General features: G+C 39.4%; 1 protein-coding gene and 1 long non-coding RNA gene across 2 annotated transcripts; one reads left to right on the top strand and one right to left on the bottom strand.

Annotated features, from left to right (window-relative positions):
- Positions 1-11: 11 nt before the first annotated feature.
- On the bottom strand, positions 12-2,756 carry LOC147499121 (uncharacterized). Its single transcript, XR_015194412.1, has 3 exons — positions 2,517-2,756; positions 558-627; positions 12-79 (listed from the first exon to the last, which is right to left on the bottom strand). It is a non-coding gene; the product is annotated as an uncharacterized LOC147499121 (long non-coding RNA).
- Positions 2,757-21,987: 19,231 nt separating this feature from the next.
- On the top strand, positions 21,988-22,572 carry LOC147499120 (uncharacterized). The gene has a single exon (XM_086563419.1). It carries the CDS (start codon positions 21,988-21,990, stop codon positions 22,570-22,572), a length of 585 nt encoding a protein of 194 aa, XP_086419545.1.
- Positions 22,573-25,105: the final 2,533 nt, after the last annotated feature.

Here is a 25,105-nt window from a genome sequence, read left to right as displayed (position 1 = left end):
CCCACCACCGCCGAGGATTGTCCCTCTTAGCTCTCCTCACCACCAGTAGCCTCAGTCCTCTTCTTTCTCACCATGATTGCTGCATAAAATCAACAAATTAAAATTCACAATGTGTATAGCCCCAATGGCTCAGCTACATTTAATCGCCAACTCATTCATGATTTAGTTCCCTCATATCCTCTATCACAAATTATAATACCAAAACCAACCTAGAAAAATTCTCCAAATAAAACAAAACTCCTCCATAATTAAAGTCTAATTTGTAGTTTCATCCTAAATACTAAAAAAAAATAAATAAACAAAAACAAACCTCGTTACTGAAATAAGTTCTCCGATTTAAAAGACTTAACAGGTATAAAATTAGTAGAAGCTCTTAAATTCCCGCCCTAAAATTAGCAGAAGCTCTTAAATTCCTCGCCCTAAAATTAGCAGGTATATCATCTAACAAATATTAGCTTCAAGGTATGTTATTATGATTCTGTTCACCTAACTTCTTTTTTTATTGGCTTATTCTAAATATAACCCCGTGAAACGAAAATAAAGTACAATAAACATACCAGGCACCATTGGCCCTGATCAAAGATCACTTTCATAGTCAGGAAATAATGCTCCTTCTACAGGCCCAAACTGCAAGGGAGATGCAAAAGAGCTATTGAGAATTGAAAGACAGAACATAATGTTACCAACATTAAAGGTTCCAAAAAAATGTTTCGATGTCGGATGATCAAGACAGAGATAGCCTAAATGTATGCTTCTTAAACTCTGTTTGACAAACATATGACTACCACTTCATAAATAAGTCTAAACATAAGTTAATAGCTACTGCACATCATCCACAATATACAGAGTGCATGAACCACTGAAAAGGTTAGTCAATATCAGATAACATCAAGGGCACTAAGAATGCAAGAAGGATGTATGACAGCATGAACGAATGGAAAAGGTCAGTTAATGCTGATAACACAAAGGGCAGTAACTAGCAAAAACCTCTAATATAATCAATCATCGTGTTGGAATAGAGGAAAACCAAATACAAGAAGATAAAGACAACAAATTCATGGATTCTGATTAAAAAATGAGAAAAGTATACTGGTTTTCGTAACTCTAATGATCAATTCCACATTATTTTCCATCTATCCAAATAATAATCAATCAATAGACCATATATGTCAGTGTAAAAGAGTGTTCAAAGAAAATCACAGCTAAAAATTACACATGAGATACAAATACAAGTATGTACACATAGGTTCATAGACTTTAAGGTGTTAGTATAGTAGTAAATACAAAACAGATTACGTGTCAATGCTGATTCTACATGACTCGAGGAAAATAAGTAATAATAATAAAGACAGGATCAACCTTGAATGCATTCCTAAACATCGGAGTAATGTTGGTGATAACTCATAATACTAACCAGGTGAATAAAACCATGTAAACTGCAAGGAAACGCCACAATGAATAAACAGATGTAAAAAGTAAAAGGCATGGTAATCCAATATGAAAGCATGCAAGATTGGAAAGCAAAGGACACTAGGGTGACAGCTAAGATATTTACAACTTATTAGGTGGTTACCTCACTTTCATGTCATGGGAACTTCCAAGTTCCAACACACACCAAGTTATGTCATAAGTGAACACAGGCTTGGATACAACAAAAGAAACCCAAACAGCAGTAGGTATAAACACAAAAAGAATGGAACTAATACTAAACCTTTTGTTAAATGGTGATAATGAGGTTCTTTACAATTTATATCAATCCTACAGTTCTATCAAGGCCAATATATTATAGGTGACCAAAATCCTGTGCTTCACCAATAATTAGCAATAACTTCTTTATTTCTAGCTCGTGGAAAATTTGTATGTGATATCCATCAACAACCAGTTTTAAATCTAACTCGTTAAAGATAAACATCATTTGCATGAAAACAGGTGAATCACGTATAACAAACTAAACGATTATAAAGTCTTAAGCATTAATTTGATAATCACATATTCACAAACATCAATAACATGGAATAGCTCACAACAACATACACATAATAAGTTCAATAAATTTCAATCAAATAATTGGCGTGCAACTTCATCCAGTAGCTAGCCTCTTAATTATAATTTTTTTTTTTTTTAACTAAGCAAACATCAATTGTACACCCCCAATCAAACAAGTAATCACAAATAAGCACCTACAAAAATTTTAAATTTCAGTTCTTGCATAACAACCCAAAGATTTATCACAAACAAGAACTCACTAAACTTCACAATTTTTCAGTTCTTGCAGAGAAAACCCTGGGATTTATCACAAATAAACACATCAAACTCAATTTCCCAAAAAAGACGCAAATTTTGCAATTCATCAAACAAAAAAAGATATATACAAGTTGTACTTGTTAATTCAATAATTGAGTGAGGGAGAGAGACGTGTAGGATCTTTGGAAGAACCAAACCTGATAGCAAAAATTGAGAAAAATCTCCAGCGTCGAACGAATGATTGAAGGTGCAGAGAGAAAGAGAAAGATTACCTGATCGGAAAACTGGAGCTAAAACTGACGATATATCGAAGTGAGAGCGAGAATATTAATCGATTTTTTCTGCCCTAGAACATACAGTTTGGTCTTTCCCCTCACATTTCTGTTTTTCTCCCTCAAAACTGAGCGCAGCATATTTTAAGTTTTCCCACCAGCAAATAGAGTTAGGGTTCTTACAGTGAGAGTGCGTGGGCAGAGATAGAGAGAGTGAGAGTGCGTGGGCAGAGATAGAGAGAGAAGGAGGAGACTGGAGAGTGTAGCTGCGGTGAGAGAGAGAAGAGAGAAAGTAAAATTATGTTTTATATTTCAAAGTTTTTAATTTGCAACACTTCTCAAACGATTTTTAAGCGTTAGCAATTAATTCCTGAAATTCATCAAAATAAAGTAACGCTCTACAACATTGCTAAACTTACTAACGGTAAATAACTGTTGCAAATAAAAAAAAGTCAGTATTGCAAATATCCTATTATGGTGTAGTGCTTAGACCCCACCTCTGTGGCTAAGTATGCCAAAATAACTTATGTTTCTATGTTTTATCTATAACAGGATTTCAATCACATGCCCAACGCATCTGAACTTGGTCACGTCACCAACCACCAAGTGCCAATAGCTCAACTTCAACTGGGTCAGATTGATAACCCTAGTGAAGATACTGAGGCGCAACAAATAGTTATGTGCACTACCCATGCCATTAACTCCTTTATCCCTCCCGATGAATTGGAAGGGATGTTCAGAACCTACCGAGGCGGGCAGCTGTCGGGGAGTCAACCTGATGTTATTGATAGGGGAGGAGAAGACTTGCTGAAAGATGTTTCGGCTGAAGAATTTAACAAGTGTTATACTGAGCAGAGTCAATCTGAGCCGGTTGTTAGGGCTGGTGAACACCTGAGGGGGAACATGAGTGACATGGAAGTCTACTAATCGTATGTGTCAAGGAATCAGCAATTGCAAATAGAGGCAATAGGTAATGAGAAGACGCTTCCTGAGATTGAGACAGTGGGTATCGATGGGGAACAGGCTCATCAAGAGGAAAATTTATGTAATGAAATTGCATGAATTTCGGCTATGGATGTTGTAAGTGCATCCAAGGTAATTGAAATTTAAATGTGTCCCTATGACTTATTTATCTTCTTAGTGGAGATTAAATGCTTTGCATATGAGTGGGACTTTATGTTGCTTCGTTGAGACATCATATTTACGTTCTGAGCTAATATAAAGTTTGTTTATTTATTTAGGTTGTCTGTGTGACTCCAAGCGATGGTGAAGTTGAATTTGTTCCAATTTGTGAGGACAACTTAGAAGATGGGGAACTAGAATTTGATCTTAACGAACAATACACTGATGATTTTGCATTTGATATGGTAATACCGATGCTTGTGCTTCACTATTAATTACTTTTTTTTTTTAAATTTTGTCGTGTCTATAGGTTATTATTATGTTTTTTTAGGCTACTATTTCGAAGGAATTGGGGATGCAAGCCGAAGAAAGATGCACTATGCCTGCTGTGAGTGTTTAGGGTGGTGGTGCTGATGCTATGGAAGGTGCTGATTCTGAACAAAACTGTGTTCGTGGGAACACTATTTCCAAAATTCTAATTGCTCCAACTGCTCCTTTAGAAGGGGAAACTGCAGTCAAGGTACATTGTTCTTTTTTTTTTACGTAACTCCCAAATTACTCTAAGTTATCATCTAAATGTGGATGGAAAGGTTGCTATTTTAGTGGTACTTTATGTCCCTGTTGTGAGACATCATATATGCTTTTTAACTTCTTCCATTTTTGGCATAGGATATTTCTGAGACATCTATTGTGGATGATCATGGTATTGGACTTTCTGAGAATTTGTTGTTGTCAGAGAATAGGGAGGAAGATTGCATCTTGGTTGATGACGAAGAAGATGGACAAAATTTTGTCCCTGCTTCTGTGCTGCAGGATGATATGGCACGGAGGTCGCGGCTACAAATTTTCCCTGAAAACAAGAGGAGTCAACTCGAGGTGGAAGTGGCTGACATTTGCCATGATCTGATTCTTGGTGTTTTCAATAAGGGAGTGGGATTGCTAAAAAGAGCTCATGGTGTTGCTAGTTGAAAAAGTGTTGGAGATGACCTGACAGAATTGCATACCTCGTATGTACAAGTGCCGTATTACTGGAATAAGCACGACAATAATGAAACCAGTCACTCTGAAATTGTTAGACGGTACGGGAGTGAGTTTCTAATTGACATCAGCAGCTTTTATGGACTGTTTGGGGGTAGATGGCTTAATGATGTAGTATGTCTCTGTCTATTAAAAGTACTTCCTGTGCATATACTTGTTGACTATTTATTCTTGTTTTTTGGGTTCTAGGTACTAGACTCCTACATGTAATTTTACCGAGTCGCTGGTAATTTTGTGGTAGCACACCCCGGTGGAATGGAGAATTTGTACTTCATAGTTGCCGAGTCGTGGTTCTCTGTAATTTCACACATGTTTCTAGTAATTTATTCTATAATAATTTATTTGTTCAGTATAATGATTTATTTAATTTTATTATTGTAATGACAACATTATTTGTGTGATTTGTACAACGGATTGGCCACTATTTTAGAAGACAAGCAGATGCCCATAGAAGATAAGCTTTCTTCAGCTAGACAGCAAATTGTACGTAATTTAAAGATTCGTATCATCGGACTGGTTCGGCTTGACAATTCAGGGCCAGACTTGAGAAACTGTCGTGGGTTGATGGTGAATGTTGAAGGAGTGCATTGGATCATCATCATCGTTAACTCTGTCACGTGGGGTGTTCAAATCTACGACTCATTGGAGAAGCCGAAGGATGGTGCCAACTGGGTTCTTGACCCAACACCACGTTTAACCCAGTTGTTGACGGTGCTTCCTTACACACTTTTGAGCCTGGATAGTGGATGTATAAACATGGCCAAATTGGGTAGTCAGTGGAATCTGGAGTTTGCGAAATGCGCCAAACAGGATGACGACAACAGTTGTGGCGCATTCACCCTTGCCTTTGCAGACTGCCTACTCTAAAATTTACCGCCTGTCTTTGCATCGAAAAGGCGAACATATATCAGGAAAATAATAGCAAAGGACTTGTTAGAGTGTGGGATTATTGAGGAAGAGTACTGTTGGCGGCAAGGTGGTCGGGGTTTGGATTTTGATGCGGGAGATAAAACTGCTGATTTCAATGGTTTAGCTTTTAAAAATGATGTTGAAAAAACTGCTGATATGAAGAGTCGAATATCTAAATTCCAAATTGGACCAACTGCTGCTATAAAGGTGGAACAGGATGACAAGGTTGTTTAAATATGTACCAAACACTATGTAGTACATTATGTGGCAGTTCTAAGACATTTTGGGGTTCCCTTCTGACTTCTAATCATAATTTATGCAGGTGGCTTGTGTGATTAAAACTCCATTGGTAATGACTATGGGGAGATCTTCAAAATATATTAAAGTGTCACATATCATATTGTTATTGTTCCCCTGTCGAGACAAGATACTTACTATCTCTTACTATTTTCATTTTTTCTTAGGTTACCGATAGGAAAGTTCTGGGTCTGGAAGAAATTGTCAATCATGGTACTGTGAGTTGCTCTGGGAGTTTCTCTGGGAGTTCTAGTCATGCTGCTTTGGGAGTTGCTCAATTGAATTAGTGGAATAAATTCAGTGATTTGGAGGAGCAAGCTGCCAAATTATGTGATCAGAGGCTTCTGGAACACATGATTGTGGGTGGCCCATTAATAAAGAGGAATTCCTCCATTGTTACTAGGAGAAATATGCCTTTGGAGCCCACATTTTGCACTGATCCAAAATACCTTGCACAGTTGTATTGGTGGTACCATGTACGCAACCTATTAAAGTCTGGTGTATCTAACTCTATAAAGCTCAGGTTTTATGGTCGGGGATTGGACTTAAGCATGAGCACATACCACTTGCTTAGCCTTAATTAGTGGCTAAATGATGAGGTATGTCAACTGCTGCTCTGAACTCACCCAACTTAATTCGCAACTCGTTTCGTCTTATTGATAAATTCGTTATTTCTTTTTGTCGCCAAGGTCATTTCGCTCTACATGGCGCTTCTTGACAGGGCCCATAACAGACTTGCCAACTCTGATGATGTACTCAAAACACGTGATTCGTCGCAATCCTACATTGTCATCCCTAATACACTGATCCCGGTTATTTGACCGAAACCCACTTCTTTTTTCGTACTTTTCTAGGCTTTCTGAGACCGTGCAAATAACTTTTGTTTCAACTGATGCAGGTCACCTGGGAGTCATTATATGCGACTGTTAAAGTGAGCCTTACTGATCCAAGCTTGACTACGGATCAAAAGATTTTTGTCCTTGCTTCTAACCTTTCATCGAACCAAGAGATGACCTTCAGAGATATGCTCCAACCAAACACCTGCATCCCATACGTCACCAGATCTAATGGCATAATGATGGCCTTCAATATCTCAAACATGCATTGGATACTGGTGGTCTTCAACTTCCCCACTTGGACTTGCTGGATATATGATTCGCTGGCGGAGCCTATCGCCAATCCTAAACCCCGCCGCGAAAAGCTCGGTACCCTGCTTCAGTATGCCCTCTTAATGCTCGACAAAGGCTGTATACCACAATCGAAGCTCCGGAAAAAGTGGTATATCAAAACGCCGATCGTGGTAAAAGCGACATATTCTTACAATTCGCGGGTCTTCGATCTTGGCTTTTGCAGATCAGCTACTGGGAAATTAGCATCTCAATTTCACTCGGACTGGGGCCATGATAAGAAATACCATACAATGGCCAAAGACTTGCTTGCCTGTGGCTTGACCTGCTTGCTGGGTTGAACGGAATGGTAAAATCGGGGTTAACCGTGAAAAAACACAAAAATGCAGTGCTTGAGTCCCTGGATGGACAAACTAAACTACGTGCTACTGGATTTTGTTTTTAATTGCTTTAATTAAGATTAATCTTTCTTAATTAAGTACTTTTGCCTATTCTACTAACATCGCCTAAATGAAGACAACATGCCGTCAATTGGAGTATGCCACGAATTGAACGTTTATATAGATATTTCTTTACCACGTGATCTATTTTCCAGACTAATACAACATACAATACCATTGAGACATGATAAACCTTCTTTGGAAATAAATTGATCTCTGATGCCTCTGCTCATATTACCATTTTCTAAACAACATCATAGCTTTCCAATACTAATTATTGAAGCTGCTCATGTGGTGCTTCTTAGATTTGTTTGTATATTGGTACTTTATATATGGGCAAGATCATACTCCACTACATGTTTTGACTTCTCTCTTTCAATATTGAGTTTTGGGCATACACATATTTGTTCTTACCCAGGTATACATTTGTACAACAAATAAAAACTAGTACTACCGTGTTCTACCGTCACATTCACATTTTTTTTCGGGTATACTTTTGTACTGATAAAAACTACATTGTTCTGCCATATACTTCCGTACTTATAATGGGATTAACAAAACCATATCTTTGATTAAAACGGAAAAGCAGGCCTTGTCATCCGTTTCCTATACAAGAACTCTATTTCACAACGACTAAACTAAGATATAAGACAATAGGGAAGCTCCCAAACATTTTCAATACAATTTGGTCAATATAGTAGGAGAAAAGTGAGGGAAAGGAATTTGGGCGAGAACAAAGGGAGTTTTCATTGGTGACTTTGTACTCAGGAGTGTAAGTTGTTGAGAGAGAAGAAGAAACGTCCTGTTTGGGTAGGAATAGGAGAGAGAAAATAATTTCTGATGTACTTGATAGGAAAAAATGTCACAAGAGGGTGGAAGATGTTCAAGGGTATATATGTAAATTTGTATAATGATATATTATTTTTTCTAAAAACAAAACACTAATATCTTGAAGGGTATTAGAAGTATTTCATACAATCAACTAGTGGGGCTACGTCCATCGGTGGAATCAATCATATCTGCCGTATTCAACGGGTTCAGTTTTCCTAAAGATTAAGTCAACGTCCGATTAAAGAAGTTTCCCTTATTTATTTGTCACAGCAGCCAACTAAAATTTCTTTCTAATCAAACTGGATTCTAAATCTCACTCATCAATACAACCGAGTCTAATTATAAGCTTTTAATAGCTACCAGTATGGGTGATTATTCGAGCGATGAAACATCATAATCAGTAACAGAAGATTTTGTGGAAGATAGTGTACTTGAATTAGTGAGACGTGCACTTAAAAAACAAAGCTAATCAAGTTGGTACAAGTCTTGAGACAACTTTTGTGCTTCAAGACAGGGATGGAACGATGGAGCACGCAAACGTCTCATGGAGATTACTTCCCAAATCCTAGTTTCCACCCAACAAAATTCACAGAAGATTCCAAATGAGGCACACTCTCTAAATCATAATTTCAAGCAATTGAAACCTTCACAAGATTGCAAATTAGATAAAACTTTGCGCAAGCGTGTCTCAAAGATTTCTGTTACACAATTTTTCCGCTATTCGAAGAAAGGTATGGGAGAAGAACTTCAAATGCAGAAGTTGTGGCTCGCTTGCTGGCAAAAGGAGAAGAGTGTGGTTATTCAGGAAAGCTTGGTTCCTTGGACTTGGAAGAACCATCCTACATCATGGCAAGGAAGTCATCTTGGCCCAACAATGACATCAATGTCTTGGACAACATACAATTCTTCTCTGGTCAAAACTGGTAATGGAGTATTTTCCTTCTTTATATTTCAAGTCATTTGCTAACTTTCTGCAATTAATTTTCGTTAATGTAATACATTTGCAATAAAAATAAATATATAATTTATAATATGTTCACCAGTTTTAATCAAATACAGTCTAAACATTGCTTGCTTACGCAACATATATATCATAAAACTATTAACATGGTAATATTGTAAAGGTCGTTTCAGGCGAAGTGATTAAGACTTATGAGTACATAATATAGGAGAATGGGAGGACCATGGGGTATCACAAAAAATAGTCCACTCAAATTTGGGTTACGAGTGAACTAGGAGGATGCTCTAGCCTCTAAGTCCACACAATGTGGGCACTCTGAATGTGGCTTTCTCTAAAATTCCCACACTCTTGGCCTCTAATACCTATATAGGGATACAACACAAGTATATATATATCAAAGTATTCAACTTCAAAATCAGTATGACAAATGCACAAAGAGCATCACATAACAATCAGGACAATGATAGACTTGCTTTTTAAAACAAGATAGGCAAACTGTACTCACTTAATAAATAATGAGATGTTTCATATTCAAATAGAGAGGAAAGATTTGCCACAACTTTCTTCAAGATGCGTAAAATCCACATGAAGTTGCTGGAAGGTGAATTCTCCCCTGTAAAATTATGACTATTAGTCGAATAAAATAGATTGAAAATCAAGGGCGTTAATACAAACAAAAAACTAAGATTAAACAGTTAGAACTTGTTACAGGAAATTAAGGGAAGGGCTATCTACACCACTGACTTGTCTCAAAGCGGACCACCTTAAAAACAAAACAAAGGGGTCCTAGTAAAAAGCTATAGTTAAACTCAGACGGGAAGTCCAGCTCCACTGACTATTTTAGTTTTTGTTGGTCGGTCTGTTACGAATGTCAGAGAGTGCAGGAGTTTGAGTACTGGGGCTGTCCTCTAGTTCAACAGTCTTGTTAAGTTGGTGATCAATAAACCGGCCAACCGAAACTAAAATGGCCGGTTTATTTAAGCTTCTCAAGGCAACAACAACAATTACTGTATTGCGGGTATGGATTTGATGGGTGATGGAATTGGAGTGGTGGAGAGGAACACGAATTTGAAGTTAAGGAGGAATAACAAAATAAATTGGGTGCTGTGGTGGGATATGGTGTGGTGAAAAATTAAGTTAGATTGGAAAGGAAGAAGAAGAAATCGTGTTTAAAATATACGAGGAAGAAGAAGAGACAAGTTTGGAATTAATGGGGTCTGCCTTTAGAGAAATCGAAGTGCCTGTCTGTTATGATATAGACTGGGGTTGCCTTGAGAGAAGTGGAAGGGGGAGCTGTAATTAGGTCTCTCCTAAATTAATAGTGTGCGCGAACAAAACAAAGGCTCCCCAAGTGAAAAAAGAATGTAACAGGCACAGTGGAGAATGAAGTGTCGAGCATGAGACAAATTGCCAAAAAAGAGACAAAAGAAGAAACAATTATTTTGATTTCACCAATATCTATAGATTACCTGGTGGGCACAACAGTTCTTTAGAAGTTAAGCAATCACTTGAACCATCAAACAAGTGTTCTATAAGGGAGTCACAAATGCGGTCACTTTCATACTTCGCCATCTCCTGTCCCAATTGTTTGAACTCGGGATAATATAGTAAAATTGCAGCAACGGTCTCCACTTCCACTATAGGATGCTGAAAGTTGAACCTGACAAGGGAGCATAAGCTGCATGGAAGGATGAAAACCTTAGACAAGATAATAAAAGGTTGTTAAAGTTAACATAAGACACATGAAATACAGTTGTACCCTTCGACCTAATATCTAGAACCACTTGAGGTTAAAACTCTAACAATGGTATATAGATGTGTTGTGAGCCTCAAGAACACACAAGTGAATATAGAAGAGTAACATGTTCTATGTAGGGCTAGATGATAATACACCAAATATTATCGAACGCAGAAATAAGTAGGAGAACGAGTCAACAGCACCCCACCCAGAGTTGAACACTGAAATTAATAAATTATAAGCAAATAAACAGTGTGACTCACACATCAATTTGATTATTAAAATATTCATTCTCATCACCAAATATTTTCTCATCATCATCAGAGCAATCGTCCTCTACTTGATCATACAGCTCTCTGACGGACCTGAGTAACAAGTAGCAAAGCACTCATAAGTAATTAAGTTTACTTTCTATTGAGCCTACTGAGAGAAAACACTAGTTTTGACCAAGGTTCAAAATATCGCCGATATATCCGATATATCGCCGATATATATCGGTATTTTGGTACACCGACATCGATATTTCCGACATATATCCACCGAATATAGTATCTTTTTTTTTTTCCGATATATATCGTAATTTCCGATATAAAAGTTTATATCGCCGATATAATCGATATATCCGATATTTACGATATATATCGATTGATTTTTTGACCATTTTTTAATATAAATCCGATATTTCCAATATATTTCCGATATATTTCCGATATTTCCGATATTATATTTTCGATATATCCGATATTTTCGATATTTTAAATAGTTTGGACTGGTCATCAAAATAATGGATATATCCGATATTTCCGATATATATCGGTTTTTGGGTACACCGATATATTGATCGATATCGATATTTTGAACCTTGGTTTTGACTAACCTATTTGTTTTCTGAGTTTGAGCATCAACAACAACTTTGGTTTTCTCCCCCAACTTAGGGGCAACAAAAGAATCTAACACCTTATTGCCCGGGGCGGAACCAGGATCTTTTATAAGGGGGGGCTACTTTGTAGTTAAACTTCAAGGATTTTTTTTTTCTCTTAAGAGAACCAAGCAATATTGCACACAAACAAACAAGATGTTTTTTTTTAGGTTTTAATTTTTTTTAATTTCCATTTTTGATATTTGAGAATGAACTTGGAGAATAAGAGAGTAAAAGAGATACTATACTCTGTTAAATATATATATTTACCGTGTGAGAATGCTATTCTTCTTTTTCCACTCTTGGAAGAAGTCAGGTTAGGAAAGAGGAGACATACTAGCATATAATGTTTGTTTGTTTGTTTGTTTTTTTTTTTTTTTTTTCCCCACTAGAAAACTGCCCATGTTCTTTATTAGTACCTACATAGAATATAGTACTAGAAAATAGACTCGTACATACGCACCAGCTCTTTTAAAAATTTGTCAACAATCATAACAAATCGTGATTCCTGTTTTCGTCGCTAACCTGTTTTAATTTCCTAACAAATTATTTTAATCAAGTCTTAAAAACCCGTTTTAATTTCTTAACAAATTGTTTTAATTAAGTTTTAAAAACCCGTGTTTTTTAATTGGGAGAGGAATCCCATTTTAATTTGGAAATAAAGAGTTTTTATGCTACTATTTGAGTTTTGGTTTTAAAAGGAAAGTAGATTTCCGTTTGAAGTTGGATTCTAAAAGGAAAAGAATTTTCCGTTTGAAGTTAACTATTAAGTTGATGACATGGAATTTTAATTGAGTTCGAAAAATACCTTTTGTGGGAGCTTTAATATTAAGATATAGATATAGAGTTGGTATATTTTGTAATTTTCAACAGGTTTGTTAGTAGAGGTATAGTATATTTTTTTTCCAAGAAAGTTAGGGGGGCTATAGCCCCTGTTAGCCCTCCTTTGGGTCTGCCCCTGCTTATTGCGAATTTGTTCAAAATCTGCCTCATTTAGCTCAAAAACTTCATTGACAACCAAAAATTGAACATCTCTAATGATTCGGTCTTTTTTCTTCAGATTCAACTTTACAGATGAAATATTTATTAAAACCTCAACATAAGCATCCACACGCGTTGAAATTTCATAGAGGCTTACGGAAGAATGAGCTAACTGAAGTAAGAGACACATATAATCAGAATCATCAAATATTACAGCAACGTATTTTCTGTTACTAGTTCTAATTTCGCAATATGCTCTAGCAATGAATTGACAAGTAGCATCTCGTGGTTCTCCATCTGAAAGTGAAGGGGGAGGAATAGAAGTTGCCATTTCCCTGACCAACGGAAACAGGGAATTCTCCAAATCCTATTTATAGCAATACCATAAAACCCCGAACGTTAAAAGGAATTTCTATTTCGATAATAAGAATTAAAAGGAATCAACGGCAGACACGGCAAGTTGTGTAATTAAACAAGGCCTATTTTGAAACTTCTTATAACCCAAGCCAAACAAGGACCGAACCCAATTCTTCCCCAAAAGGAATGGAGGAACTTAAATGCCTTGAAAATTCTTTTAAAAATGGAAACATTGGAGGCTCAAGATGAACTTAAGGGTGTGTTTGTTTTGGAGGAAATGCTAGGGAAAATACATCAAAAAATAATTCCCAAACTTACCCATCACCAAGAACTCAGATCAAACTTACCCATAAAAAAATCTCGGATTATTCCCTGAAGGTCACCAAGAACTAAGATAATTCCCAAAATAGTTTCTATTCAAATCGGTTCACCCATTACAACTGGATTCCTCTTGGCAGTTCATATGATGTCTTACAATCATGATTCACCTTCAGTCCAGTAGGACAATATTGTCCAGAACAAGCACAATCTGATGCTTTAGAATTCAGACGAACAACAATTGTATTCATGAAAAAAAAAAAACCTTGAGCAATACTCACTCACTCATTTACATTCTTCCTTTCTCCAGCCTAACAATCGAGTATACTAGTATAGAGATATTCTCTATTTGAAGAAAAACTGAACTATATACAGTGGAAACGTAAAGTTCTACACTCCTCAACACTAAGAACTTAGGTGTATTCTGCCAGCATCAATGGATAATCCCAAGTGTAGAGGTACATTTTAGTCACGACCTTACAATCTCGGAAAATAAGGTTTGTATAAGATGTTTGACTGAACTCAGGTTGGTGTTCTAAGCTGCCTACGTATCCAGTTTTCTGATGAACTGGAATTAAGTCAGACGTAGTTCATCTTGAGTAATTGAGTTGGAGATGGAGAGAATGTGAGCCTCCCCCCTTTTGATAATGGAGAAGACGTCTCCTTTTATAGGCGTAGATCCCCCTTTTGCGCTGTCTTGATGATTGCTTTTACTTCTTCTGTTATGAAGTAATGATCTGTCATTAATGATACTGTTGACTAGCTTGCAGCGGTTATATTTCCTAGGTCATTTTGACGACCTGACCTTAGGTCGTATACACGACTTGTTTGTAGTCTGGACACGTGGTCTGCCACGAGTGGTTGAGAGTGGAGGGTATTGACATAGCCTCCTTTCTTTATATCACTGTTTGTAGAATAGTGGTGTAAAGAAAGATAATAAAGGAGACCGCGTGTCTTACTTGGTTGAAAAATGGAGATTGTTGCGAATTGATTTTTTTGTGTTTGTAGGCTGGATGTTGTTTGTTACTTAGAGCTTTGTTGGGAGTTGATATGGTAGGTCCTACATCGTAGTACGCAAATCGTAGCTCGTAGTGCGTAGATCATAAATCGTATGTCGTAGCTTGTAGTGCGTAGATCGTAGTTCGTAGATTGGATTTGACTGATAATTAGCCTTTGATTGGTAATTACAGTTGAATCAAGATTAACCCTATCAGAGGCCTTAAGTTAATTTGTGGTCCTTTTGGGGGTACCATGGATTGAATTTGACCGATAATTTGCCTTTGAGTGGTAATTACAGTTGAATAAAGCTTAACCCTGGCATTGGTGTTAAGTTGATTTGTACGCCTTTAGGGGGCATTTTTGTTGATAGTTAGCCTTTTGGAGGCGTCAATATGGTTGATAGCTAGCCTTTTGGGGGCGTTACTATGGTTGTTTCCTAGTTGAGCGTCTTTAATTGTGATCTGACATCGTAGTGCGTGGTTCGAACTTGATCCTTAGCAGGACGTCAAGCTGATTGGTTGATAGTTAGCCTTTTGAGGGCGCTATTGTTGTCGTAGATGCCATTTGAGTTGGCTGATTAGTAAGCCTTTTGGAGGCGTTACTATGATTGTAGATGCCAATTTGGTTAGCTGATAGTAAGCCTTTTGGGGGCATTACTATGATTGATAGTTAGCCTTGAGTTGGCGTGCTTATAGCTAGCCCTTAGTTCGAAGTAGAAGCAGCCTTTTGTGGGTGTTAATGTTGTTTAGCCCCAGTGTTGGAGTTTGGTTGCCATGTTTAGATGGCAATAACTTGTCCCAGTTCGGAGATGGCGATGGCTAGCCCCCCAGCTTGATTGGATTGCAATAGACTGCAAGGGAGTGATATTCCATTTTGCAATTTGAGCGACTCACTGGTTTGTAGTATATGCGAACTGTTGAAGGAGGGAACTGCGTGCTTTGAATTGTTATATCTGATTTGGGAACATTTGGATGCTTCTCGGTTTGGAATTGTTGATTCCTTGATTAGACAAAGTATTGCTTCCCCTTGATTTGTTATTTCAATTGATGGTGGATATGCTGGCAACTTTTTATGTGTGGTATAACTCCATGGCAAGTGAGCTTTTATAGATTGATTGACATCATCGACGCGAGCTTTGCGGTGTGGTCAGTCTGGGATGACTTGAAATATTGATGTTCGTTCAAGCTCCAGTGAACTGATAACAACCTGTGTACAAGCTGAACTGATAGTGATTGTTTTCGAGTTGAACTGATAGTTGGAATATTGGTTGCTTCTTCCAGGTTGTAGACCAACTCTGACCTGACTTGAGGATGACTTGATCTGAGGACGACCTGACCTGAGGAAGACCTGAGCTGAGGACAAGCTGATCTGAGGATGAGCTGATATGAGGATGACCTGACTTGAGGATGACCTGACTTGAGGACGACCTGAGCTGAGGATGCTGAGTTTTGATGCATTTTGGTATTTTGGCCATAACTTTGGCTATAGTTGTCAGAATCACACGTGTGACCCCAATTCAGAAATATCTCAGCGGCGCGCACGCTGTCACCACCGAGCTTTGCTATGTGGTGGCCATTTTCAAGGTCAAAATCTACTATTTTCTCTTGTAAATTCACATTTTTATGTTTTTGTCCTGATCTGACGAAAATCTAGCGGAGGATGACCTGGTTGATGGAAGACTTGACTAAGGATGACTTGACTAATGGAAGGCTGATAGACGACCTGATCTGAGGATAACCTGAGCTGATGATACGCTGATCTGATGATGAGCTGATCTAAGGATGAGATGACTTGATGACGACCTGAGCTGAGGATGAGCTGATATGAGGATGAGCTGACTTGAGGACAACCTGACTTGAGGATGAGCTGATCTGAGGATGAGCTGACTTAAGGATTGTGCAGTTAAATCGCTACTCGTTCGCTATTCGTTTGAAGAGTGAGTAGTGAGTACGTGTAATCGGTCGGGGATTAATCGGGTGATTTTTCATAACACTATATTTCTTTACAAATAATTATTAAATATATTTAAGTTTGAAATACTAACATAATGAGGCCAATTAAGAACTCAATCGATCAATAAACAATTAAAACACTCAATCAACTAAAATAAATATGATTAAAGTATAGAACTTTACAAAATTGAGGGTTGGTCGAATCGGAGAAATATCGAGTTCAATATTTAACATTGAAATAGTTGAAATAGTGAACACAATTACTCGGCTACTTGGCTTCTCAGACCTAATCGGCCGAGTACTCGGAGAGTTTTTGAGCCCGATTGTGATATGGGATTAAATTGTTAGTCGGGTCGGCTAAGCAGTGAGTAGCGAGTATTCACCGATTACTCGGTGAGTACTTAACGATTTAATAGCCCAGCTTGAGGACGACCTGACTTGAGGATGACCTGAGCTGAGGACGACCTGGCTGAGGACGACCTGGTTGATGGAAGACATGACTGATGACGACCTGGCTGATGGACGACTTAGCGAAGGTCTTTGCATGAGATGTGGCTGAGGTTTTGATATAGCTATGTGATGAGTTATGCTGGTGTGTGCTTTTCCTCATTGATATATGTCCATAGATTAGCATGCTCTGAAATTTCTGTTTGAGATTGGTTGAACCAACACCTTAGTTGACCTAGTAAGAAGCGACCTGTAAGCTGGATTCCTGGATCTGTATTGTCACTGATTCGCCGTAAGGGAACGTGTAACTTGGTGGTAGTTGCATCCCTCGGGTTGGTACTAGATCGACTGCGAGTGATCTGTAAGTATGAAGTATATCTTACAACATAGAAGTGTGCACAAATTATCCGAACTGATCCAAAGATTAAAGATTAGTATAAATGAAGGATGGTTGAATGTAGACTTATCTCTTAGAACGCTGACTGTTCTTCCATGGTGGTTTTACCAAGTTTCGTGGGCTTGAGAAAATAGTGTGAATGCTTTTTCTCAAGAAAACGAACCAATAGACGGTGCCAATGTAGAGGTACATTTTAGTCACGACCTTACAATCTTGGAGAATAAGGTTTGTATAAGATGTTTGACTGAACTCAGGTCGGTGTTCTGAGCTGCCTACGTATCCAGTTCTCTGATGAACTGGAATCAAGTCAGACGTAGTTCATCTCGAGTGATTGAGTTGGAGATTGAGAGAATGTGAGCCGCCTCCCCCCCTCTTGAGAATGGAGAAGACGTCTCCTTTTATAGGCGTAGATCCCCTTTTTGCGCTGTCTTGATGATTCCTTTTACTCCTTCCGTTACGAAGTAATGATCTATCATTAATGATGCTGTTGATTAGCTTGCAACGGTTACGTTTTCTAGGTCGTTTAGATGACCTGACCTTAGGTTGTTTGGATGACCTGATGCACGACCTGCTTGTAGTCTGGACACGTGGTTTGCCACGAGTGGTTGAGAGTGGAGGGTACTGACACCAAGTATGGTGAACATCCAAATTACAATTGAAGTACATACTGAACTACAATAGAAACTTAACAAAAATAGTTCCAGATCCCTGATTGTTTCATTTTACTGTACTTTTATTTTTTTTGTTTTCACTGACAATCCTTCGATAGAATTCTGCAAGAGAATCTAGGGTTAACGAGTATTGCCCCACCCCCCCTAGATGAGCCAATTAGGATGTTCCCGCACTAGATGGGAAATTAGGTCCCCTCCAATACACACAAAAAAAACACTGTCAACCCAATGTCTTTTTTTTATTAAGTTAGCAAAACAATACATCTTTATTAAAATAAGTAAGATGTTAAGCAGAAAAAGTCTTCAACTAGACCTGATAATTAAAAATAGAGTATAAATGGCTTATAGATAAGCTCATAAGCTTGACAATAAATATTCAACCAAGTTTAATTTGGTTAGGTAATACAGAACTCTTTCAGACTTACAAGTATCAACGGAAAGCTAGATGTATCCAGGGTAGATCAAGTTTCTTATTGATCCAGGGCAGATCAATAAGAAAGAAAGATGACAAATGGTTTCATCAACGGAAAGCTAGATGTATCCAAGTACTCTTCTCCTGTTCTAGTGATCGGTTTGTACATAGCAACAGGCTCCTTGGTATGTTTGTTATTCATGCTTGGTGATATTATAGCCGTAATCCATCACAAGAAGGGATGGATACCATGCCGGCTTTTCTCACTTAATTCTGTTACTATTAAATCTAGTTACTTTAACCCTGCTTTCTATATGCACAAAACTGCCAGTAGACTTAACAACGCCCATGCCCCATGCCAAATACCAACTTTCAAAGCTCACTGGAACTACTTTCAAATGTATTTCAATGGGTTTCCTCAATCCTTCAATAGGAGACAACAGAAAATCCGAATGTTTGACAAACATGGCTGCCTTAAGCATCTTGGTAATAACTATCATGGTCAATATCTGTATGCAGATATCCACCGGCGTGATATATCTATTTGTTAATGAGCATATTATAATCATGTGTATTATGATTGTATTGCTTTGGGGTCAGTGGTACTCTGTTACAAGTATCAATGGCCTAAAGGAGTTATTGCTCGATTTCTGTGGTGGTAGGATCTGGGGTATGGGAGATCAATGGTGGGATGAACACGTAGTAATATACGCTGCGGAGGTGTGGTGTACAAGATCGGACCGTGGACTCATAGTTACTGTACAGTAACCCTACACGTGGAGAAAAGAAGGTCGCAAGATAGAGGGACAGATGGATGGTTGGGATGTAAAAGGAGAGAAGTATAAAGAGGAAAGAGAAGGAGAGAGAAAGGGGAGGTTTTTTCATTATCAAGAGAGGGCTAGACCTAGAAGAGTGAGGAAACAAGGGTGTTAGTAGAGAGTGAGATACAACATTTAGCGCCGTTTGTGGGGACTGAGAGATTAAAGCAACGTGAAAATGGCAAAAGTAGGAAAGAGAGGAGTAGGCCGACCGAGAAAGGTGGTGGTGCAGGAGCTTGAGGTAGAAGTAGTGAGCGATGAAGGGGGAGATCAAGGAGAGGATACCGTCGCTGGTTCAGCTTTAGAAGAGACACAGCTTATGCAAGAAGAGATCGCGAGATTGAGATAGGAGATTGACGCACTAAGAAAGGAAAGAGAAACGGTGGAGGAGGAAGTGAGAGCGGAAGCGAGTGAGGAGCTTGATAATGAAGAAGCGGAGCCGGACCTCATTGAGAACCCGGTGACCGGCCTCACGATGGAGCAAGTCCAAGAGATGATAAATAATGACCGGGAGGTGAATCTTCAACAGGCGAAAGCCCAAATGGGAGCGGCTAGTTTGGTGGTGGCTGGCTAACCTGAACCATATGGGCTTTAGAGGTGCCAAAACGGTTCAATCAACCCAGGTTCAAAAGGTACGATGGCAAATGGGACCCAGCAGATCACATTCATCATTTTTGACAACAAATGCCTCTCTGGCAAGAAGCTCGGTATGATGGGTTGCGATGCATGATGTTCCTAGCTAGCCTTAAAATGGGGGGGGGGGGGGGTCAGACTGGTACTACCGATTGCCTTCGAGGAGCATGATAGGATTATATACTAAAAGCATTACTTTTGTATTAACTCTAATTCTTTATATTTTGAATGAGAATCATATGGGCAAATGTTATGCATATTATATATGTTATTAGTTATATACATGTGTCTAATACTTTTTGTTGTAGATGATATGGTGTGAACACACAGAAGATCATATCATCAGTACCTTATAAAGTATAAGTAATCGTTCACAACCTAGATGGATTTGGACAAACCATTGGTACGGTTGTAGTATAATCTGGTATTAGTCTATCTTGACTATAGGATTACACTAGTACACTTTGTGTGTATTGAACAGGACCAAGTGAGGTTGTTTATCCTTATACTGACTATATAAGAGAACAAAAGCCTCTGATATTATGGATGATTGTCCTCTTAATCTGGATATAATAACAGGCACTTACACGCATTGTACATTGCTTTAAATCATCAATGAGTGAGATTCATTTGTGAATCAACAAACTTGATGGATTGGGTAATGACATTATATGTAAGGTGTGCTGTTGATTATAGAAGGAATCCGTGACCCGCAAGAAGTCGGGTTGATGATGTCCCCTTGAGGAGCTCAAAAAGATTGTCATGTAAACCCTGCAGGTGGATTTATTCCGACATGACAATGAGGTTGAGTGGTACTACTCAAGGACATAAGAAATTGATTAATGTAGTTGTCGAGAACTTGACTTAATCAACGGACATTCGATATCTTAAAACGGGGGAGATCAACGAGCATATAATATGGAGCCCATAACCGCGTAATTTGGGATTAGGGCGGTAGTGCAACAATGACCTTTAGTAGAATAAGTCATTTGTTGATGGACTTGGGCCGCGTGTGTTCCGGGCTTAACATGGAAAGCCCAAGCCGTCGGGGAGGCCAACCTGATTTCTCCTCATGGTCCCTGTTGTAGCCTATAAATAGAATACTCTCTCTCTGGTCGAAATTAACTATTCAGTGTATTAGAAAAAGAGGCAAGGAAAGATAGATCCAAAATTGGATCTAGCTTTGTGAGAAAGAAGGGTATTAGTAGATCGTTGTCCACACAACGTCCAATCTATTCTAAAAGAATACAACAGAAGATCAAGGGGTTGTTTTCGGATTTCATAAAGCTTGGATTCTCAGAGATTACATCTAAATCGATTCTCAAAGGTATGTTTCCAATCACAAATCGTGGACACCCATTAATTTCGCTACGCGTGGTGTTCACGATTTGTAGAAATAGTCATTCTAAAATAACGGTTCCTACAGAGCATAAATAGTTTTCAAGAGTTGGAGCAGGCGTTTATAGACCATTTCATACATCAGAAAAGGCGAATGGTGGATATCGCGTCTTTGTTCAACGTTAGGCAAAGATTCAAGGAATCGGTAAGGGATTATCTGTGCCGATTCAAAGCCGAGACATTGAAGGTAGAAAACTTATATGAAAGGACAGCGGTAATAGCATTTGAAAGAGGTTTGCGGCTGGGAACGGGAGTACATCAGTTCGTGGCTAAGAATGAGATCGCGACTTTGCACGAGTTATATCCACGGGTGGAGAAATACGTAAGGCATGAAGACATAATGCAGATGGATTCTAGAAAGTCAGGGAAGGCATTGTTAAGTTATCTTTAGAAAAAGGCGAGGATCACCTAAAGACGGAGTCGTCAGATAGAGGAAATGGTGGGTACCGCGGATATTCATCGCGGCCGGAAAGGAGTAGGGAGGGAGTGCGAAGGGAGAATAGGGAGAGAAAGCCATACCTTCGAACTGGAATAGACACTGTTGAATAGGCCACTGAGTAAGATATTGCCGTTGATTAAGAATCTTCAGGGATATGAGGGACCACGGAGTACACCGATCGAGATGCTGAACAAGCCGTACTATGCATATCACCAGGTACGAAATCATGAGAATAATGAATGCTATGCATTGAAATGGTTGATTCAGATGTTGGTGGAGAAGGGTATGATGAGAGAGTTTATAGTGGGTGCCCCGAATGAGGAGCAGATACCAGCTCAGGGAAGGATATTGGGAACTATCAATGTTATTTTCAGTGGAGAGGTTCTGAGTCATAACGCTCACAGAGAGAAGATAAGGAGAACCGCGAGTATCCAGCAGATCAATGAAGCAACATGGTTTCCGCGACCTAAGTCATGGTCTGCGGAGGGAGGGGATCGGATTGTATTCACAAGCGCGAACCTAAAAGCTATCGATTCCCCCCATAAGGACGCTATGGTTATCACTGTGGCGATGGGCAATTTCATGGTCAAGAGGGTATTAATTGATTGCGGTAGTGCAGTGAACTTATTATTCAGAGGAGCCTTGGACGAAATGAGGATTGATCCCAGACAGCTTAGATCTCTGCGGACCAACTTGTGTAGATTCAATGGAAGTATGACGGAGCCTATGGGAGAACTTTTGTTGCAAGTGACGATGGGGCCGGTGACGATGTTCACTCGGTTTATGGTAGTAGATTCCAACTCCAAATACAATGTGATTCTAGGGATCGGAGGCAGTGGATCCATGAGATGAAGGCGGTACCATCCATATACTATCAGGTAATTCGGTTCCCCACCCCAACAGGGATGTATGAAGTCTGCGGTGATCAAGTGGCAGCTAAGAATAGTTATTAGGGGATGGTGAAGGGAATGATCCGCAGAATAGAAGGAGAGTCATCCAACCCCAGGAAGAGGCAAGCATAGCAATTACAGATCACCGCCATGGACGAGGAGGTGGAGCCGAAGACTCTGGATGAGATTGAAATAGTGAACTTGGGGGCGGGGGAGGAAAAGAAATTCACGTCAGTTGGGTCCAATTTGCTAAATGAGTGGAAGGGTAAGCTGATACAATGCTTGTCAGAGAATAAAGATGTTTTTGCGTGGGTAATTGAGGATATCACGGGGTTGGATCCAGGCTTCACGTGTCATCATTTGCACATGAAGGAGGACGCGAAGCCTGTGAGACAGAAGATGAGGATCGTGAGGCCAAAGTATGCTGAGGGGATTCGGGAGGAGGTTGCGAAGTTAAAAGAGGCGGGAATAATCAAAGAGGTGGAGTTCACAGACTAGTTGTCTAACGTAGTCGCGGTACCCAAGAAGAATGGTAAGGTACGTATGTGTGTGGATTTTACTGACGTCAACGTAGAATGTCCTAAGGACATGCAGTTACCCCATACCGCGAGTGGATAAGTTAGTGGATAGAACGGTGGGTTTCAAAATATTTTTGTTTATGGATGGTTCTATAGGATGGTCGCGATGTACGGTTCGGATCAGGAAAAGACATCCTTTGTGGTGGAAGGTGGTACATATTGTTATACAAGGATGCTGTTTGGGTTGAAGGACGCCGGGGCCACCTTCTAGCGGTTGGGAGAAAAGATGTTCGAGAGCAAGATTAGAAAGGGAATTGAAATATACATAGATGACATGGTGAAAAAAGCATGTCGGAAAGAGAGCGCGCACTTAGAGGGCCTAAGGGAGACATTCAGCATACTGCGGATGCATAATTTAAAGCTCAATCCAGAGAAATGTACATTTGGAGTGACCACCGGAAAGTTTCTGGGTTACATTGTTACTCATTGGGGCAGAGGCTAACCCCGAACAGATAAGGTCCTTGGTGGAAATGCCCTCCCCTCAGAACGTTAAGGAAGTGTAACGGTTAGTGGGAAGGGTTGCGACATTAAATAGATTCATTTCGAAGTCATCCGATAAGTATAGACCGCTGTATCAATTGCTAAGGAACACCCCGAATTTCGTGTAGTTGCTGGAATTTGAGAAGGTGTTTCAGGAATTGAAGAGTTATCTAGGCAAGGCTCCTTTGTTGTCGTGACCGGAATAGGGGGAGAAATTGTACTTGTATCTGGGGGTTACAGAGTACGCGGTTAGCTCGGTCCTCGTTCGGGTTGTGGACAAGGTGGAAAATCCAGTATATTTCCAAAGAAAACCTTCTTTGGATGCGTAAAACCCGATCTGATTAGAGTGGAGAAATACGCTTTTATATCGATATTCTCGGCTCTAAAGTTGAAACCTTACTTCGAAGCACATTCGGTGGTGGTGGTGACGAACTTGCCCCTCAAGCAAGCATTGAAGGTATAGAAATATGGGAGAATGTTAAAATGGGCAATGATGTTAAGTTCTTATGAAATATAGTATCAGATCAGGACAGTGGAGAAGGCTCAGGCAGTGGCAGAGTTTTAGCAGAATTCCCTGTGAAGGATCCCATCTGGGGGGAAGAGATAGTCATGGAACCCGAATGAGATATGGAGTAAGACCTTTTAGATCCATGGGTTGAGAGGAATGGATGGAGAGTGTTCGCAGATGGTTCGGCGACAGATGCATGCAACGGAATAGGTGTCGTATTAGTTACACCGAATAACAATAGAATATAGCAAACTATGAAGCTGGGATTGGTGGCATCTAACAATGAATCGGAATATGAGGCTGTGATAGCGGATTTGAGAATGGCAGAGGATTTGGGGGTGAAGGAATTGACGGTGTATTTAGATTTGAACTTAGTGGTGTGCCAAGCAAACGGTGGTTTTGCCATGCGGTGCCCTCAAATGGCGAGATATTTGGAAGTACTACACAAAAGGGCTGCGAAATTCACAAAGATCAGGTTCGTGCATTTGGGCCGTGGTGAGAACCGACATGCAGACTCCCTGGCCTATGTAGCCGCGGCGATACGGGGTTCCGAAGAAAGAACTATCAAGGTAGGGAGGTTGGTAAAACTGAGTACTGAGGAGCCAGAAGAGGTGTTTCATACCGTAGAAGAGGATGGGGATGGATGGATCCTATCAAGTACTTTTTGGCCGGGGGAGAGGTGAATGATAAGAAAGAGAAGAGATGGTTGGAACAGACTTCACGGAGATACACTTTGTTGGGTGGAGAGTTGTATCGCTAGAATTTTGAGGAGCCGTTACTGAAATGTCTTGGGTTGAGATTGGCTCAGGAGGTACTGGCAGAACTACATGGGGGAGATTGTGGAAGCCATTCAGCGGGGAGAACCACAACACACCCATTGTTAACTCAGGGATATTTTTGGCCCCATAAGAAAAGAGATGCGGTGGAGT

Source organism: Coptis chinensis, chromosome 5, assembly GCF_015680905.1.
Source record: "Coptis chinensis isolate HL-2020 chromosome 5, ASM1568090v1, whole genome shotgun sequence".
NCBI classification, from domain to species: Eukaryota; Viridiplantae; Streptophyta; class Magnoliopsida; order Ranunculales; family Ranunculaceae; genus Coptis; species Coptis chinensis.
This window is presented reverse-complemented; position numbering and strand designations above follow the sequence as displayed.

What these genes read in the sequence shown, in the direction of transcription:
- LOC147499120 (XM_086563419.1), top strand. Translation starts at nt 21,988, where the DNA reads ATGTTGGTGGAGAAGGGTATGATGAGAGAGTTTATAGTGGGTGCCCCG.